Here is an 18,449-nt window from a genome sequence, read left to right as displayed (position 1 = left end):
TTCCTTCCTTCCTTCCTTCCTTCCTTCCTTCCTTCCTTCCTTCCTTCTTCTTACACAAACTCCAGTTTTCCCTTCTCTTCCCAGTATTCTAAGGAAGAAGCTATTTGTTGACGTGAGATCATTTTTAAAAGTATACAGGCACTTGATGCTGTAAATATCCCTTAGCCACTACAATAGCATCATTTCATAGGGGTTCGCTCAAACCATCTTAATGTGTGTTTGGATTTCCCCTATGCCTTTCTCTCTTGATTTGTTATTTCCTTATTGGTGTGTTGTGTAATTTCTATATATTTATTATTTTCACAAATTTCTTGGTGTTAATCCTTCTAATCTTCCTTGTAATCAGAGAACATACTTTGGTACAGTTTTGATCCATTAAAATAAATTGTAGTTCATCTTACATCTTGGCATGTGGCCCATTCTGGAAAGCTTTCCACTGCGCTGGAGAAGAATGCGTGTTCTGTCAGGTGGAGTGTTGTGGGCGGATGTTAGGTCTAATTTGTTTACAATTCTGTTCAAGTCTTGTATTCTTTTTTAATTCTGCTTAGTTGTTCATTTTTTCATTTGGTTAGCTCATTACTTGCCTTGTGACAGGTTCTCACTATGTAACTCAGGCTGGCCCTGGACTTATGATTCTCCTTTGCTGGGATTATAGGTATATGCCACTACACCTGGCTTCTACCCAATTTTATAGAAAATGGAATATTGAAGTTCCAGCTGTTGTACTGTGTTTCCTCTGTTCTTTAGCCTCTGCTTAATGTATTTTGGAACTCTGTTGTTAAGTGAATATGTTTTTAGTTTTGGGGGCTTCCTGAAAGATTAATCCTTTATTATAAGATGTCCCTTTGATTTCTAATGACTTTCTGTTTTAAAGTTTCTTTTTTCTTAGTTATTACAGCCACTCCAACCATCTTATAAATGTTTCTATAGTATATATTTTTCCATTACTTCACTCTTAATTCTGGTTCCCAAGTGAGTTGCCTACAGATAGTTGCCCAGCCTGAGGGACTCTGCCTCTTGGTCAGGTTGGTTGACAGATCACATTCAGCATGACAGTTGATACAGCTGAGCTTACACATGCCGTTTCACCTTTGTGTGTGTGTCTCACATCTTCCATTTCTCCTTTCTGCTATAACTGAATACTTTATAGCATATAGAAATTCCGTTAAAGGATTTCCCACCATATTCAGTAATGTTTCTAGGACTTGCCACATACATCTTACCACAGCTACTGAGGTAACATTTAGTGTAAATTAACATTTATGCATATTAACCCCAGTGAGACTTAAGTTACTCACATTCTTGCATAGCTCAGTTCTAGCTCCCCTTCCCCGTTGTTTGAATGCCCCTGCCAGCTTCTTATCCATCTCCTCCTGACTTGTTTAGTGAGGGGACCGCAGCACAGAGAGAGCCTGCCTCAGGTATCTAACAGCACTTGAGTTATCTAACTGCTATTAGTCATAGTGTCTTCAAACTAAATGGGAAGATTTGGATGACCATGACTCCAAAAAAGAACTGAGATCTTAGCACTAAGTCTACATATGGTAGGGCCTCTGAAAACAGGGCCTGTATTTGCCCTCCTAGAATCCCAAGAATCAATTTTCACCGACATTCTCCTGTCAGAGCATCAAGAAATGTGCATGTGGCCTGGAGAGATGGCTCAGTGGTTGAAGCATTTGCACCCAAGCTTGGAGACTGGACTTCAGATGCTCAGAACCCAGATAGATTCTGAGTGGGCTGCAGGACCATGTAATCCCAGCCTCAGAAGTTAGAAAATCTCCAGTCAGCTGATGACTGAAACTAGCGCTATTGGTGATCTCTGGGTTTGATTAAGAGACCCTGCTTCAGTGAATGCAGTGGAAGAATGATAGAGGATGATTCTGGACATCCTCAGGTTTCCAAATGCATGCACACATGTGTCCACATGCAAACATGCATACAGAAAGAGAGAGAGAGAGAAAGGGAGGGAGGGAGGGGGCGCACTAAAGAGAGGCATGCAGGCCTAACTAGGACCATGGAGTATGCATCCCACCAGGGGATCAGGCAGGGATAACAGTGACCCACCCACTTCTGATGATGACCAATGAACTACAAAAGCCCCCAACATGAGCCAACATGCTGCGTGTTCAAGTCCCAGCTTAGCTCCCTAACTCTTTCTTTATCCACCTGTCCTTGCTGGGACTGAGTGTGCTGGGGCTTTTAGGATAAGTGGGTGGAGTTTTTGAGGTTAGCGCTGGGAAGGGACTTGAAGAGAAAAGCAACCACCATTGAAAGGAGGATGTAGAGACCCTCACACAGAATAAAAAGCCTTTCTTCAATTACCCAGGCAGATTACCATTCAAACTCCACTTGATTACCACCCAAGACAGAAACCTGAATGCTCCAAAGCAAATCAACCCCTCCCTAGCATTCTCCCATCTGATCTCAAGTCAGGAGCCACTCATACCTTATACACATTAGGTACCTTTGATACACCCAGCCTGGACATGATATACCTTGCTGGACTTGAAGACACAAAGCGTTATCAAAGGCAAGGCCTGGAAACGTCAGAGTCTTAAGCAACAGGTGCACCTACCACGAGCTGTGGGCAGACAAATGGAAACCCCTCTCAGAACATGACCCAGTCATGACCTAACTTACCCCTTCCCATGATTGCCATGCCCTGATGTCCAATAAGTCCAAGAATCTATGTTCCACTGTTGTCCAGAGGTTGGGAACACATCTCAAGAAAGGCCCCCACCAAGGGGCAGGGATGCTACAAAGGAACCACTGGATTTGAGAGCCACGTTTCTGGCTTAGTTCTACCAAAGGGTAACTGGCTGGTTGTGGGATGAACTCTTCCAACATTGAGCCCCATTCACTTTGCCTGTGACGAGGGGATACCTGGACCACCACCCTCAGTGAGCTGGAGGACTTCATTGGTACTCACTACTGAGATGACAGCTATCCCTGTGGCAGGTACCTGTGGTTACTCTGGCTAATTTTGACCCCTCCATGACACCCTTGCCCCAAGTCCTTATACTCTGGCCTTCTGCATACACCCTTCCCCTTCTCAAGACTTTGGTAAAGACATTTCAGCCTAATGTCTTTGTGGAAGAGACTCCTGGTCTAGTACTGAGATTCTTCAGTTTGAGCCTCAGTTCTGCCTTGAGCAGGTCTAATTACCCTACCTGAGTTTTTCTATCTGTGGGTTAAATGAATAACTGAAGCAGAGGGGCCAGAGGAAATGAAGTAGGATAACCTACTTCAGGATAACAACCAACAGAAACCCCTCTGAGCAGTTGAGTGAAATCTTGCTTCTCTCTCCCATAGCAGGAACAACCAGGATGAAATGCCTGACCTTGACTCTCCTCCATTTATTCAGAAATAAATAACTCCCAGGACAGCAGGGATGAGAGAATAAGGTTTGTGGCTGGCCTGGGCTCCAGCTGAGTGTCCTTTCTCTCTGTCTACAGTAGCACGATACAACCGTACCAGCTACTTCTACCCCACCACGTTCTCTGAGAGCTCTGAGCACAGCCACCTGCTGGTGTCTCCAGTGCTGGTGGCGAGCGCTGTCATAGGTGTGGTCATCACTCTCTCCTGCATCACTATCATTGTGGGAAGCATCAGAAGGGACAGGCAGGCCCGGATCCAGCGACACCACCATCGCCATCGCCGCCACCATCACCATCACCGCCACCGCCGACGCCGACACCGAGAATACGAGCAGGACCACAGTAAGCTCTGAGTCATGCTACTTCTACCACTGTGACTGACTTAAGGAGGTGTTCAGGGGGTAGAATCTCTGCTATGGGGTCAGGGAAGTATCCTGGTCTATAGGAAGAGCACACAGATGTCTCCTATTATGTCCCACAGCATGAAGAGAACTATGGTCTACCAAGAGATGGACCTATAAAGGCTGAAAGTCAGATGGAAAGTGTGTCATATTCCTCAGCCCCTGCCACTATTGGGTTATGCTGTGCTGATACTGGTCCAGATGGCATCTGGATGGATGGATGGATACATGGATGGATACATGGATGGATGGATGGATGGATGGATGGATGGATGGATGGATGGATAGGTACATGGATGCATTTATGAATTCATGGATGCATGGTGACATGGATAGAGAGATAGGTGAATTTGTGAGTAGGTAGGTAGATAGGTGGGTGCATGATAGGATGAATGGAAGATAGGTGGGTGGATGGGTAGAGAGATGTGGATGGACAAACAGATGAGTGAGTAGAGATATGAATAAAGAATGGATTAGTAGAAAGACAGAAGGCTGGGTGAGCGGTGGGTGATAGATAAATGGGTAGATAGGCAGATGAGTGACTACATCAAAGCATAAGTATGTAGATGAGTAGATGATGAGAAAGGGGTGAGTGGGTAAGTGGAGATATGGATAAGAGGAGAAATGAATGAGTAGAAGGATGGATGGGTGGGAGAATGAATGGATGAAGAGAGGGATTGGTGGGTGAAGTAGACCAGTAGAGAGAGTGAATGGGATTGGATGGATGGATGGATGGATGGATGGATGGATGGATGGATGGATGACAGAATGAATGAGCGGTGAAAATATGAGCCCACAAAGACAAAAACTCATTGCAGGGTTTCTTGTCACTCATTGGTGGCTATTTGGAAGGAAGGAGGGCCAGTCCCAGGAATGTCCATCTGGTCAGAATGCATAGACTTTTTCAGAACATGGCCACCTGATTCCATCTCATTCCTGGTGGGAATCACCAATAAAGCAGAAGGGTTCAGTTCTGAGACAATGTTCCATGGCAGGAACAAGGCCTATGGGAGCATGCACAGTGCGGGCAGAGTCACTAGCCAGACTAGAGACCACCTGCCCCATGAGAAAACAAAAGGAGACTTCCCGGTGAAGTGCAGGACCCTGGGAGGCCTTTCCCTGTAGCTGAAGTTGTTTTGTGGGATCTGCAGGGCCTTCCCTCATTCAAGGCTGGAGGAACAGGAAGAGCCAGCTGGGCTGGCACACCTGAAGCTAGCACAGAGGACTGGTGGGAAAGAGCAGAGCGCCTGCTGATTCCTGTAACTTCCTCTGTATAATCTCATTATGCAGAAATATTCCTCCCAACAACTGTGCACCCCATCTCAATTCGCTGATCCAAACTTTGGGTTGGAGCAGTTGAACAATGGACCCGGGGTCACCCTCTTCCAAGAGGTAGATTAGAGATGTGAGCCCTGTGTAGATGACCTGGCTGTACTCAGATCGACCCCTACATTGCCCTAAAGGGCCAGCTATAGGCTTAGGGCTGGGTGCAGCAGACACTTGGATGCTAAATGTTGCTAGATGTTGCTCCTCTAGAGAGAAGCAAGAGACCAGATCTTAGACAAGACTGAGAGTGGTGACAATGGAAAACAGCCAGTCTGTTAGTGACATGCCCTCTGAGCCAGCTAGGACCAGAAAGAAAAGTCAGCATGTTTGCACGGACAGAGAAGGAAGCTCAGCCAGCCCAGGCCCCAAGTGCCCACAGGGGCTAAGCTCTCCCTAGCAGACAAGTGAAGGGTGTATACAGCCCAGACCCATGTTTCCATGAGGAGCCCAGGTACTGCCTTAACTGTCCCTGATCCTGGAGGACCCAGTACATCCTTTCTGCCTCCCTGCTCCTCCCACTCAGCACCTACTGCCCCACCCCTCACCACCCCACCCCCATGCATCTCATTCTTCCAGCGCCCAGCCACTGTTCTGAAGCTGCCCAGGCCAGGCTCAAAGGCTGTTTACTTCCTTTGGGAGGTATCCCCAGCCCTCCTTATCCCTATCAGGAAAGTAAACCCGGATCCCCCCCCAACCCCCGCTTCTTCCTTGCCCTCATACCCACACCCTCACAACTCAGTCACAGGGACGACATCCATGAGAGCAGGACCTGTGTGTGGTCCACCCCACCTGCAGCCCAGAGGAGGTTTGTCAGAGGCTATGGAAGGACTGACCTTCACGAGTCTTTGTGGTATGTCTCACATGGAACCAGGATGAGTTCTGTAGTCCCCAGGTCAGGGGCAGGGAGATGTGGAAAGCAACAAGCTCCAGCTTCCACTCAGGATCCCACCCTGTGTGAGCCCAGAGGTCCTTCTGGGCAGTGCCGCCAGCACAGGACCCCAGCTCCAGTGCCCCGTGGCTCGAGCTAGTTTCTATTGTTGGTCTCATCTCCCCTGGTTCTCCTCTCTCACATCTTTGCGAGCTCCCATTCTTCAGCTGACACCTGAAGAGGAATAAACCTCATCTCCTTTCTCACAACCTGTTATTGGGTTTATTTTTTCTAGTAGAAATGTAATATGTATTCATTATAGAAAAACCTTTAAGACACAGGCAATATGGGGGATAAAATAAAGATCATGACCTGCCAGACAAGCAGAGCCACCAATAATGAATAGAAATATCTATAATATTCTCCTCTGAGAGTTTTCTTGACTCCTGTAAATAACCCCAGAATTGGACCTATGGATATGGTTCTCATCCAGATTCTCCCATTGCTGTTAGGTCAAAAGTTAGATGTTTGTATGGGGACTGGGGATTAGTCTCTGCAGTCACATGTGTGCCGAGCACATCTGTCTCTTCTCTTGCAGTCCTGTGCTAACATCCTAGTGACATTTCCCGAGTCATGTCCATCCTCAAGGGGAGGGAAGAGGAGGGAAGAGGGTGTGGCCAAGCTAACTTATCAAAGCTTAGCAGGTACCACCTAGTGCTGTCACTGTCCTGAGCTAAACTGTCATCTACCCTGGAAGCTCCTCAGGATAGGCTCAGCCTTGTCTCCTCTCTGCGACCCACTCCCAGAACTCCACAGGGCTCACATTCTGGTGGTGGGGTTTGAGATAGAAACAGCTGAGTCCGGTAAGGGGATGGTCATGTGGGAATAGACCTTGGATAGACGGCTATTATGCGGGAAGACCCTAGCACTGCCTGTGCTTCTGTTCTCTGCAGCATCGGGAGGACACACACACAACCACTCCAGTCACAGGATGCCCTATGCCTGTAGTCCTGCTGAGGACTGGCCTCCGCCCTTGGACATCAGCTCTGAGGGGGATGTGGATGTCACCGTGCTCCGGGAGCTGTACCCAGATTCTCCACCAGGGTAAGGAGGCCCCATGGTGAGGAGAACAGGGGAGCCTCTAAGTAAAAAGATCTCCCACCCAGAGCAAGAACCTCAGCTCCCCGTGTGTAAATACAAAAGGATTCCAGGCAAGTCCCCTTGAGGATGGACATGACTTGGGAGATGCTGCCAGGTTAGCTACAGACACAAGCTGCCTTCTTCAGGCTGATGGGTGATGGGGAGAGATGCCTCGTAGTTTTGGCATGATCTCATGACAGTTTTCCTGAGCGCCAATAAATTCCTCCAGAGATCTCCCTGGGGACAAGAATAGTGGGGTGTTTGGGATCATGACTATGGAATCACTTAGGGAGGGAAATCTGTTGAGATTCTGTTTGCAACACCAGGAACCCACTCCCACCCCAAGATCGGTCTTTCTCACACAGTGCGGGTGTAGCCAGAGTCCCCAGACTTGGCTAACCCCTATCACCGCTTGGGTCTCCATTGTGTGCTGTATGGTCAGCCTGCCTTTCCAGTCCCATCCCCAACCTGCTGCACACTCTTGCCATAGGCCCATCTAGATTCTGATCTCAGTGAGCCCAGACCGGATGGGCTCTCGGCAGCCCATTCCCATCTGATATGAACCTAGATAGCTCTGACTCACAGAGAGCCCCACCTCCTCCCAGACTCTCTCCCCATACCCCTTTACATTCATCAGAGTAGCCCTGTCAGCCCTGCCCTTTAGATGAACCACAGGACAAGAGGGGTACCCTTTAGTATCCAATGCCTTCCTCATTCAAGCTAAACCAACTGGGCTCCCAGGGAAACAGATTGGCTTGTCCTCAGGGTATACCTTCGGGAGCTATAGAATTCTGGTCCACTCGGAACCATGTTCCCCCCAACTACCCACAGTGTCTTCTTAGCACCAAGAAAAATTCCGTAAATCAAATCACCCGTCCTACTTTACACAAGGAAATAGACTGTAGAGCCTGGGAAGGAGGAGTTAAGTCCACTGCTCCAGGAGACTCAAGGGCGGTGGCAAGGGCAAGAGATGAATATAGAAGGAAGCTTGCTAGACACTAGGCCTCTACACTGAGGGTGGGACATCTAGATCCCCAGATTCCAAAAGCTACTCAGTGGGACAGGAATCATCATGGCCAGCCTTCACTGGGGCATTGGACAGTGCCTTCTTGGACATTTGAGTTCTCATAGACCCTGGTCCTGGCAAATATGTCCTTTCCCTCCCACCAGAAGCTCTGGGAGGAGCAGAAGGTGCTCTTAGCCCTACAACTAAGGTTTCAGGGGCCCCAGAGACACCTTCCTAAATCTAGAAAACAGCAGTGGAGACATCTCAGGGGGTCCTTGTTACTGGTAAGATTTAGACGGCGTACCCAATCTGGCTTGTAGTTACAAGGCCCCCTATTTTCCCAACTAGGCTAGGCCTGAGGCCACAAGTGGCGGCATGTTCTCGCGGCTGCTCGGCTCAGGCTGCTCGGCTCAGGCCACTGGCTTAGGCAGCCAGAGACACCGGCCCTGCCACCCACAAGACGCCATAATGGGAGATGGCTCGGCCAATCTCCCATGCTGTCTCCACAGGGCTGGGCTGAGCCCACACGGTACCCAGTAGAAATGAGACTCTAATGCTTAATATTATCCAAAGGCTTTCTATAATTAGAAATGCTCAGTAAACAAGATTCCCATATAATTAGAGCTGTAACCCAATATCTAACCTTATGATATAAATCGTTACCCAGGACGGTCCTGGACACAAGTGTGGTTCTCCACGGCTCTTACATCTCTGCCTCTTAGCTCCTCCTCTTCCTCTCTTTACTCCTCCCACATTAGCACCTCCCAAAATACTGAGTTTAATGTAGCTGAAAATATACTGCTACAGGTCCTACCAGGCTCATTCAGTGTCCAGGTTGAGACTTCTCCCTAGACAGTAGCTACTCTTGCTCCAGGGAATCTAAAAGCCCAGAGAGAAGGGCAGGGGTGTAAGGACTTGCTTGAGTTAACATGGGATGTGAGGGTAAAGTCTGACCAGCTAAGGATGTCAGACAGTCTTCCCTGGGGACTAGAGGGTTTCATGGATCTAGCATATTTGAGGCTGGCCATATTCTACAATGAGGGCAGCTCCTCACCACACAGAATATAGACTCTTCCATCCCGAAGACCTTGGAACCTATAATCCCTGAGTGAAAACTCTTCTCTCACAGCTATGAGGAATGCGTGGGACCAGGGGCCACTCAGCTGTATGTTCCCACGGATGCACCACCACCCTACTCGATGACTGACTCCTGCCCCATGCTGAGTGGTGCCCTTGACTCAGACAGCGGCCACAGCCACCGTCAGCAAGAGCAGAGGACCCGGGGTCAGAGTGGCCTCCACACTGTCTCCATGGACACGCTGCCACCTTATGAAGCCGTGTGTGGAGCAGGCTCTCCATCTGACCTGCTGCCTCTGCCAGGACCAGAACCATGGCCAAGTAACTCCCAGGGCTCACCCACCCCAACCCAGGCTCTGATCCCCAGCCCTGAAAGGATTGTGTGAGTGACCAAGTCCCACTGGTCCTTCCAGGCTACCCTATCTCTTCCAGGTACACAAGTACCCACACAACTCATGCACATGCATATATATGACTACAAATATATACTGACAGACTTCAAGTGCATACGCTGACATATCCCACACATATGTAGACACCTGTACATACACAGGTCCCACTACCACACAAACTCACCTGGGAAGGTTTTCTTTAGATGAAGTGTTCCCTACCTGGTATCTCTTCCTCCCCAGCCTGGTGCCTGGTGGTAGTGCCTCTCTGAACAGCACTGGGCAGAGGCGGGCTAGGAATCCCTACTTTCTACCCTCTCCCCAGCCTTCTCTAGGCTGTGGCCACAATCTGATTCTCCTGCAGAGACTGCTTGGTTAGCTTCCTGCCATAACTCCTACCCCAGGGTTTATCCTACTGGGAGCTGAGACAGGTCCCAGTGAGGTCCCACTGTGCACTGTGCCTATCTCTCAACTCCAGGGAAGAAGAGCCACCATGTCATCACCCTGCCACTTACAAGGTGGAGAAAAACAGGTCTGGTGGTTTAGGCATGACCTGGAGGTCCTCACAGCCCATTTAGCCTGTCTCAATGTCCTCAGTTTGGCGGTGCTAGTGGGGTTAGCTCAGACACCCACCCTAAGTTTCAGGGGGAGACAGGCCCTTGGGCATGTGTCATAGAAGAACATCACAGTTCTTCTTATGTCCATGCCAGGATTGAGCTCAAGAAAAACAAGGTGTGGGTAGCTGCCCCCCCCCATGCTGCCTAGACACCACTCAGAGGAGGCACAGTAGGGCCCACTGCTCAGTAAGTGCCCAGCCAGCCCTGGCAGCCTGAGTCTAAGAGATCTCAAGCCAACCCAAGAGCCAGTGTTGTCATCCAGGGTGGCAACTCACAGCTGGGAACTGAGTTGATGAATTCTGGCCTTGCCTCTCTGGGACATATGCAGAGACCAAAAAAAAAAAAAAAAAAACCCCACAAATGTGTCCCACAAAAAAACTTCATGTCACTATGAGAAGACCAGTGTCTGCTGCCAACATCCCATCACAGAAGCAGGTGTGTGGAGACAGCCGGTTGGAGAAAGGCTCAGATGTTAGCCTGCGAGTTCCAGCCATCTCCAGCAAAGGACTATATACAGTGACAAGGTCTTTGAAGACCCAGCTTGCCAAAGCTAAGCACCTTTGAGGAGTATCCCGTCAGCTCTGTCGCTGGCGGGGAGTGAGACCTCCTGCCTCCCAGACTCCTATCTTCTGTCAGTCATCCCAAAGCAGCAGACCTATCCCCACTGACCCCCTTCCCACATTCAATTCCTCCAATGAAGGGCTAAGAAAATTCAGCAATCCCTTTCCTAAGCAGAGGGGTGGCAAGAATGGCTATCTTGATTTTTATTTTCTATAGAAATAGCATTTATTCTGATGCAGAGATGAAAGGGCCCAACCCACAGGCTCTGTAGCATCCCACAGGCAGCACCCTAGAGTCACAGGCCTGGGGGAGGGAACCTTGTTTACAAGCACTTCTGCCCACCGTTGTGGTGTTCTGCTTTCTAGGCAAAGATGTCTGTCTGTTGCACTGTACAGCCTTTAAGACATACTCCAAGGATGAGACTCTTTTAAGACCGGCAGCCTGTTTCTAGAGCTCTGGAAAGTGGTGGGGGAAGACATCCCTGCCTACTCAACATGTTGAAGGGATCTGCAGAACAGCTTTTCTCTTTCCTAGATTAGGCTGAATAGGCAGCAATGTATCTTTTCTGTACTCAAAATAAATGCTCATTATCAACAAAGATGTAGAAAGAAGTAATGCTTTCGAGGAGTGCATGGGGACCTTGGAGGTTCCTGGCGACTGCAAATTCAGAGGGAAAGGAACCCTCTAAAGGAGCAGTCTTACGCCTGCTTCTGAACAGCCCAGCTGGCTGTTTCTCAAGTTTGCGCCAGGTGGCGCTCTTGTAGAGAGCAATATCTCCTAGACTTTCCTCTTTTGTTTCTCTGCTTCTATTTGGGTTTTTGAAACAAGATGTTGCTACATAGCCCAGTTGGCAATCCTCCTGTCTCTGCTTCCCTAGTTCCTGGAGATCCCTATTAGACTGGCTGGCCACCCAAGTCCCCCAAATCTCCTGTGTCCACCTCCCAGTCCATGCTACTACTACACCTGGACTTTAATGAGGTACTGGGGATCTGAACTCAGATCCTCCTGCTTGCAGATGGCAAGCACTTTACCTACTAAGCCGTCTCCCAGCCCCCTTCTTGTGAAGCATGGTGCCACTTCTCTGAGACCTGTCTGATGTGAGAATCTGATGAGCCATCAATTCCAGAGCTTGGCTCCACGTACATGAGGTACCACCTTCTGGCCTTCAGCACTCCAAAAGCTTATCCTTCCGAGGAAAATAGACAGAGAGATGCTCTTTGCCCCCTTCCGCAGAAACTTGTGTCTTTCCTATTGCCCTTCAGACGGAGGCTTTGCCTGGTGACCTCTTTTACGCACAGGGACTGTCTTTCTCAGACACATTTTCCTTCCGCTAACGTAGGGAACCCCAAAATCACACCGTAAAATTAGGATGTTAGCCTGAACAAGGTGAGGCAGATGGGAAGTGGGGGGAGGGGATGAGACAGGGACCCACAGGTTCCTTCTGGAAATCCCATTTTCCTGCTGGCAAAAATGTAGGCCTGTTGTCTGGCACTGGCCAAACTCAAGCACACACTGCCACCTGCTGGCTCTCTGCTGCCACTGCTCATCTGTCTCAGACTCTACCCTAGAAGAATGAGGAAAGCCCTTTTATTTTAAAGCCTGCTGCTGCTGTGGAACACTCACAGCTACATGCTGAACCTGATGTTTGGACACTCAGAGATGTATGCTGAACCTGACATTTGGATCCTGAGTTTGTCTTACATCACTAATTTTCTAGAGAAGACTCTGTCCCTGGGTCTCATTTTCTGGCAATTCCTGGTGGCTGCATTCTCCTCTCTATGCAAAACATTTGCCCCTCTGTTCTATTTGCTACTGTGTTCCACTGTGAGGCTCCTCCTCCTTTACAGTGATGGTGTCCAGCTACACACTGACCCCCACCCAGACCCACCTACATTGATACTCATTCTAAAGACTTAAACTCCTAGGACTATCAGCTTCTCCCTGTCTCTTCTATCCACATACTCCTTGGGCTGTGGGCAGCCTGCTCAAGGCTCTGCACATTCCTACAAGGAGTCTGAGTCCTCTCTTTGCCAGGGATAAGGCCTAAGGAGAACAGCTAGGTGCCTGGAATCCCTAGGAGATAGCATGGGCTGGCCCATTACTCAGATGGTATACCAGAAGGAAACAGGACCAGCCCCTGGAACACAGCCTGGTGTGGGAAATAGCCTCAGGGAAATAGAAGATGGAGGTTCGGGGTGGGGTGCGAAAGCTTGGAAGGATACAGGCCACCAAGCTATCCCACTGTCAACCCAAGAGAGAGGGCACACTATGCCTTTTAGGCCTCAAAGTCAGGCTTCTGGAGGTGACAGATCTGTGTCACTCATACCTGGCTCTCAGCAGTGGTTTTTGGAGGCTGCCCTTCATGGAGTGTTGATTCCTGCCATGCAGGCTCTTCTGATCAGAGGAGGACTTCATACGGGGAAGCCACAGCTGTTGGCGAACAAAGCTATACCGTAGCTGAATCCTTACGAATGGACATAGAAATGTCTCAGGCTTTGGATAGCAACCAAAGGCCTCTGCCACAGCTGAGCACTGGGCCTCACCGAAGCAAAGGGGGAAAGAACAAGTCACTAGTGAGGCTAGCACAGTCCATGGCCACCATGTGCAACATCCACCATCGCTGGGTAAAGCCTGTGTTCACACACGAACTACAGGGATCCACGCAGCATCGTTGCATAACTCCCTCCTCCTTCAAACACATTCACTCAGACAGCCTTGCTGTCCACACTAGGACCCTTTGCATGCAGCGCTCCCAACTGCACACCCAGGCGCAGCTCACACTCATGCTCAGCTGTTCCCATCTGCATCCTCTGACACTAGCATGGTTCAAGGACTGGGTATGAGTAGAAGACCACAGCTTTATCATCAGAGGGAGAAGATCTATTGTCCTAGGTTCTATTCTGCTTAGCTACAGGGTACCTCCCAAGCCCAAGCTAACTCTCTGGAGCCCAGGAGTCCTTATCTAGTCAAAGCCTAATGGGTCTGAGCTTGGAGGCTAAGAATACCTTTGACCACTGGGCCATAGCACAGCTGTGTCTGCTCAGCACATCTCCAAGAAACGCCAAGGTGGGAGCCCTGTTATAGTCTCAGCCACAAAACTGTCACCTTCATGAGCATGAGTCCTTGGGGCCTGGGGAGGGGCTGCAGGGTTGTTTTCTTGTACAAATGGAGAGCCTGACCCTCTGACAGGCTCTGAGGCCCAACCACCACCCTCCTCTTTACTCAGTTGCAAGAGGCAAGAAAGAATACTCACTGGTTCATTCGATTAAATTGTCCAAGTGATAAGTCAGACTTCATACTGGCTACATCCAGGAAGTCCAAGAGCATGGATTGAGATACTGTCCCTCTGGACTCTGACCACCACATTGTCTCCATTCTCCCATTGATAAAATGACAGTAAATGTCTCATGTCTGACTTGGTTGGTTCCTGACCCAGAACAAAGAGATGCTCTCTCTGCCAGAAAGCAAGTATCAGATCTCACAGGAATCTGACTGAACTAGACAGGACTCTCCTGGAGCCTCTAAGTGGTTGTGGTTGGGGGCAGAGCAAGGGGGTCTCTGATTACCTCTGTCCTGAGAGCAAATAGTCTATCCTAGGATGGGTTTTCCAAAAGAAGAAGCAACAGAGAGGATTGTATGCTCGAAGACATCAGGCTCCAGCCTGTTTCCACTCCCCTACCCATCATCCTAATCACCATGCCCAAGCCACCACACTCCCCTCCTTGGCCCTCTCCATCAGGCCCAGCATCCTGGCTCTACCCAACCATCAGTCTCAGTGATGGCCAACCAGAGGTGACCACGTTGGTGATGACAGACGCCCAGGAAGGCAGGGGATGATTACTGACCAAGGGCCATAGCGGACGAAGTCAGAATTGGCCTCCAGCTAGACTGGACTCACTGGGCAACATCTTGAATCCATCTTGACTCTTACCCCCCTGTCAGGGAGAGGGGGACACTGTGTCCAGAGAGGCACAGCTCCAATGTCCATAATGCCCAGCTACAGACTCCATCCTAAAGCCATCGACAGGACCCTCACTTCAGTTATCATACAGCTTTGTGTCTGATGAGAGGCATAAATTTGGTCAAAGTTTAAGGTGTGGATCTGTGACATCACATAGGGCCTTAGGCTACATGTCCGTGGACTTGTCACCTTCCTCAGGACTATGTCACTGGGACTCTTATGTCTCTTCCTCCCAGCCTCTCTGTTCTGGATTATTCCTGAGTGTCTGAGTTGTCTACCTGAGACGGGAGGTTCAGGGTCAAGGCTGGTTACTCTCTAGGGGTTGGTCCAGCACAGAGCTCAACAGGGGTGAGGGAGGTTTGGAATAGAAAACATTTAACAACATACAGTTCTATTCTGACAGAAAATCGCCCTTCCCCTTGGCATTACACATGAGTTCAATGACAGTTGAGTGCTGAGTCTCAGACCTGGGACCCTCTCCTCAGGCTGTACCCTTAACTGGCTCTCCCTCCTTTATAAGCCCAAGTTCATAGTTTATACGGGGGACCTTAGAGACTGTTGAAAGTGAAGGTTCTCCAGTCTACTGAGACCAAAGACGCCCTTGAATATCCCTTGTCGAACCTCTGTAGTAATCCCCACGTCTTCCCTGAAGCTAAGTGCTTGAGCAGTTAGTGAAAGCAGTTTCTATCTGGGCCCATCACTTTCCTGAGGGCTCAGAAAGCATACCTGGTTCTCTGAAAACAACAAATATACCAGGCTTTGGCAGGACAAATGTGAAGGCAGGCATCTGGCCAGAAGGCTACCATGGAGAAGCAGGACAGGTTCAAACATGTGAGGACAGAGGGGAGCAACCACACCCAGTGTTTTCACTCTCCTTCCCAATCACAGCGTCCCTCTGAGAATTAGAAGTAGGTGGTTCTTAGGCACGATGGGTTTCAAGTGCTGGGGACTAAGAAGACGTCCAGATCCAGGGAAATGGTGGTTAACTTAGTAGGAAGTCCAAAGCAAACAGAAGAATCCCATCCAAGGAGGAAACAGACTGTCAGTTTGTGAGGTCTGGATGAGTGGAAAAGGAGGCCACTCCAGCCTTCTCTCAAGGAATGAGTCTGCCCACAGCCAAGGAATCAAAGAGATAGGAAGCCAAACATGGCAATTAGTGTCTGTAAGATACCCGAGTGCATGTCAGCACTGGGTCAGAGGCCAGCCTGAGTGACATGAGCCCCTGTCTCCAAAAATAAGAGAGAGCTGAAACTCTCATTTTACACCGTCTCTACCACAGATACACTTCTTGGTCAAGTGTCTTAGGGTTTCTATTTCTGTAATGAAACACCATGACCAGAAAGTAACCTGGAGAGGAGAGGGTTTATTTGGCTTACACTTCCACCTTGCTCTTCACAGCTCAAGGAAGTTAGGACACAGAGCAGGATCCTGGAGGCAGGCGCTGATGCAGAGGCCATGGAGGGGTGCTTTTTATTGGCTTGTTTCACATGGCTTGCTCAACCTGCTTTCTAATAGAACCCAGGACCACCAGGCCAAGGATGGCACCACCTAGAATGGGCTGGGCCCTCCCCTATTGATCACTAATTGAGAAAATGCCTGACAGTTGGATCTCATGGAGGTATTTCCTCACCTGAAGTTCCTTCCTCTCTTATGACTCTATCTTGTGTCGAGTTAACACACAAAACCAGCCAGTACAGCCAAGAACGTAAGAGTCCTGCCTCTCTCCATCGAGAAGTTTCCATTCTCAACTACCAAGTTTCACATATTGGACAGGTATGACTTTGAGTATCAGCTAGACTTGGGATGATAGACCACAAAAGGAAGAGGCTTACAGTGTAATCCAAGAACATGTGAACCTGCGGCCTTTCTTACTGGTGGTCAAGAGCTGTCGGGGTTGAGCAGGTATGTCTAGGCTCTTGGCCTTTTATCCAAAGAATTAAAAATAAGGGCTCAGCTTTCTGAGATGTGGTGCCATGTTGTGGACTGTGTTCCATCTTGACTCCCCGCTGGTCATTCCTGCTGAAGAACAAGTCAATCAGGAAGCCATGCCTTGGTCATAGCATTTAAAGATTACAGGAAAGAGGCCCATGGAGCCCAAGATGGCAATTCACTGAATTTGAGTCATGCTTACCACCTGCTATGTGAAGTCGCTGGAGGTTTGTGCAGACTTGAGCAAAGGCGCAAAGGAAAAGAATCTGAATGTGAAAAGGCCCACATGCATGCGTACCAAGACACTGAGAACCACTACCAGAAAAACACCTTGTGGTGAAGGCTCCAAACGTGATCATTTCCAAATGAGGACCCACAAGCTACTCGTTGATTTACACCATCCTTCCTGAGATTGTTGAACTGGTTACATCCATCAGTGCTGAGCCAGGAGTGGAGGCTTGAAGTCACCATTGCAGATGCCTGAGTCAATTGTTTCAATAAATTAACTTAACGTTAAAAAAAGAAAAAAGAAGAGCGCACACCAATTTGTGTAAATGTAACTTACTCATCAGATATAAATGTAGTCTCAAAGTCTTACTGCTGAATAAGCTCACCCTTTCTAGTTCTTTCTGAACTCCAGCTGGCTGGTTCAAGTCAGCTGTTCTGGCTCAAAACTTCTCTCCAAGCTGACTGAGTCAAACTGGCTTCTCTCCGCTTCTGACTGAATTGCTCTGCTTGGCCTCAGAACTTTGGCAATCTGTTCTAATCTTTTGGTTCCTTCTCATTCTCTGGCTCGTTCTGTCTTCACCTGCAATCCATCTCAGTAATATTGTCCTGATAAATCTGTCCCCGCCCCTCTCTTTCTGTGCTGCTTTCTTAAATCACCTCCCTTGCCTTCCATCTCCTCATGAGAGTTGGGCTTATCCTATTCTGTCAAATCTTTCTCTCATTTGTCACTTTTCCACACAATTAGACATCATTTTCAAACATGGCCGATTCCTTCTACAAACTAACCTTACCTGCATTGTTTGGGATTAAAGGTGTGTACTAAAGGCATGTCTGTATTCCAGCCAGAGGGGTTAAAAGTGTGTGTCATGTCGGCATTTCAGCCAGACCACACAGATCTAAAAGGTCTTTCAATGTTATCCCTTGTCATAGCAAGTACCTCTAATCAGAGTGAAGTGATGGAACAGATTGGAGAGAGACACGCTGTCAAGACACGTGGATGGATACTCAAAGCTCCAATTATAGTTCCCAGGAGAATGGTTTGTTACTAAGAGGTAGGGTGAAGGTGGCTCTGTTTTGATTGATAGTTTTGGACATCTAGTCATCTTTCTGCTGTGCATACCCTTTCCCATAATGCATCTGACTTTCATCATACACATACCCTGTAATGCATAGGCATAAGATGGTAAAAATAGAAGATTCTGCCTACAAGCTTAATCCAGGACACAGTTTTGCCTATCCTGCATGTACACCCCAAACCAGCTAAGGCCACATCAGCCTTTCTATTCTTCATACCTAGACACGCTGGGAATGTAGTTGAATAGAAACCATCAGTGGTTAGGGGAAAAGAAACTCACCCCATTGTTTCAAGGAATGTGTGTGCAACCTGACAGAGGTAGTGAGCCAATGTTGCTAGGTAACCTGCTTACATAAGGAGGGGTGTGTGCATAGTATGTGATAGAAAGGAGCTAGGCTGCCTGTTTTTATTAGGAGAGGGAGATGGACCTAGCCTAACCCAGAAGAGCCCCAGTTACTGAACTATCCCTAGATTGCCTGCCTCACCTGACCTGA

The 18,449-nt window shown here is 48.7% G+C and overlaps 1 protein-coding gene and 1 pseudogene across 2 annotated transcripts in view; both read left to right on the top strand.

Annotated features, from left to right (window-relative positions):
- Bean1 (brain expressed associated with NEDD4 1) overlaps window positions 1-11,187 on the top strand; it is a 53,214-nt gene extending 42,027 nt beyond the window's left edge. Inside the window, exons 3-6 of one of the 2 annotated variants that reach the window (XM_028770450.1) lie at window positions 3,456-3,719; window positions 6,926-7,076; window positions 9,248-9,577; window positions 11,128-11,187. In XM_028770450.1, coding sequence (XP_028626283.1) covers window positions 3,456-3,719; window positions 6,926-7,076; window positions 9,248-9,577; window positions 11,128-11,164 — 782 coding nt within the window. In that variant the 3' untranslated portion in view covers window positions 11,165-11,187. Of the gene's footprint in view, window positions 1-3,455; window positions 3,720-6,925; window positions 7,077-9,247; window positions 10,210-11,127 lie in introns of those variants that run through there. The other variant, XM_028770451.1, reaches the window with a different exon arrangement.
- A 2,551-nt stretch (window positions 11,188-13,738) lies between these two features.
- LOC114623676 lies at window positions 13,739-17,136 on the top strand (annotated as a pseudogene).
- Window positions 17,137-18,449: the final 1,313 nt, after the last annotated feature.

The sequence above is a fragment of the Grammomys surdaster genome, unplaced genomic scaffold (assembly GCF_004785775.1).
Source record: "Grammomys surdaster isolate TR1022 unplaced genomic scaffold, NIH_TR_1.0 201, whole genome shotgun sequence".
NCBI lineage: Eukaryota > Metazoa > Chordata > Mammalia > Rodentia > Muridae > Grammomys > Grammomys surdaster.
This window is presented reverse-complemented; position numbering and strand designations above follow the sequence as displayed.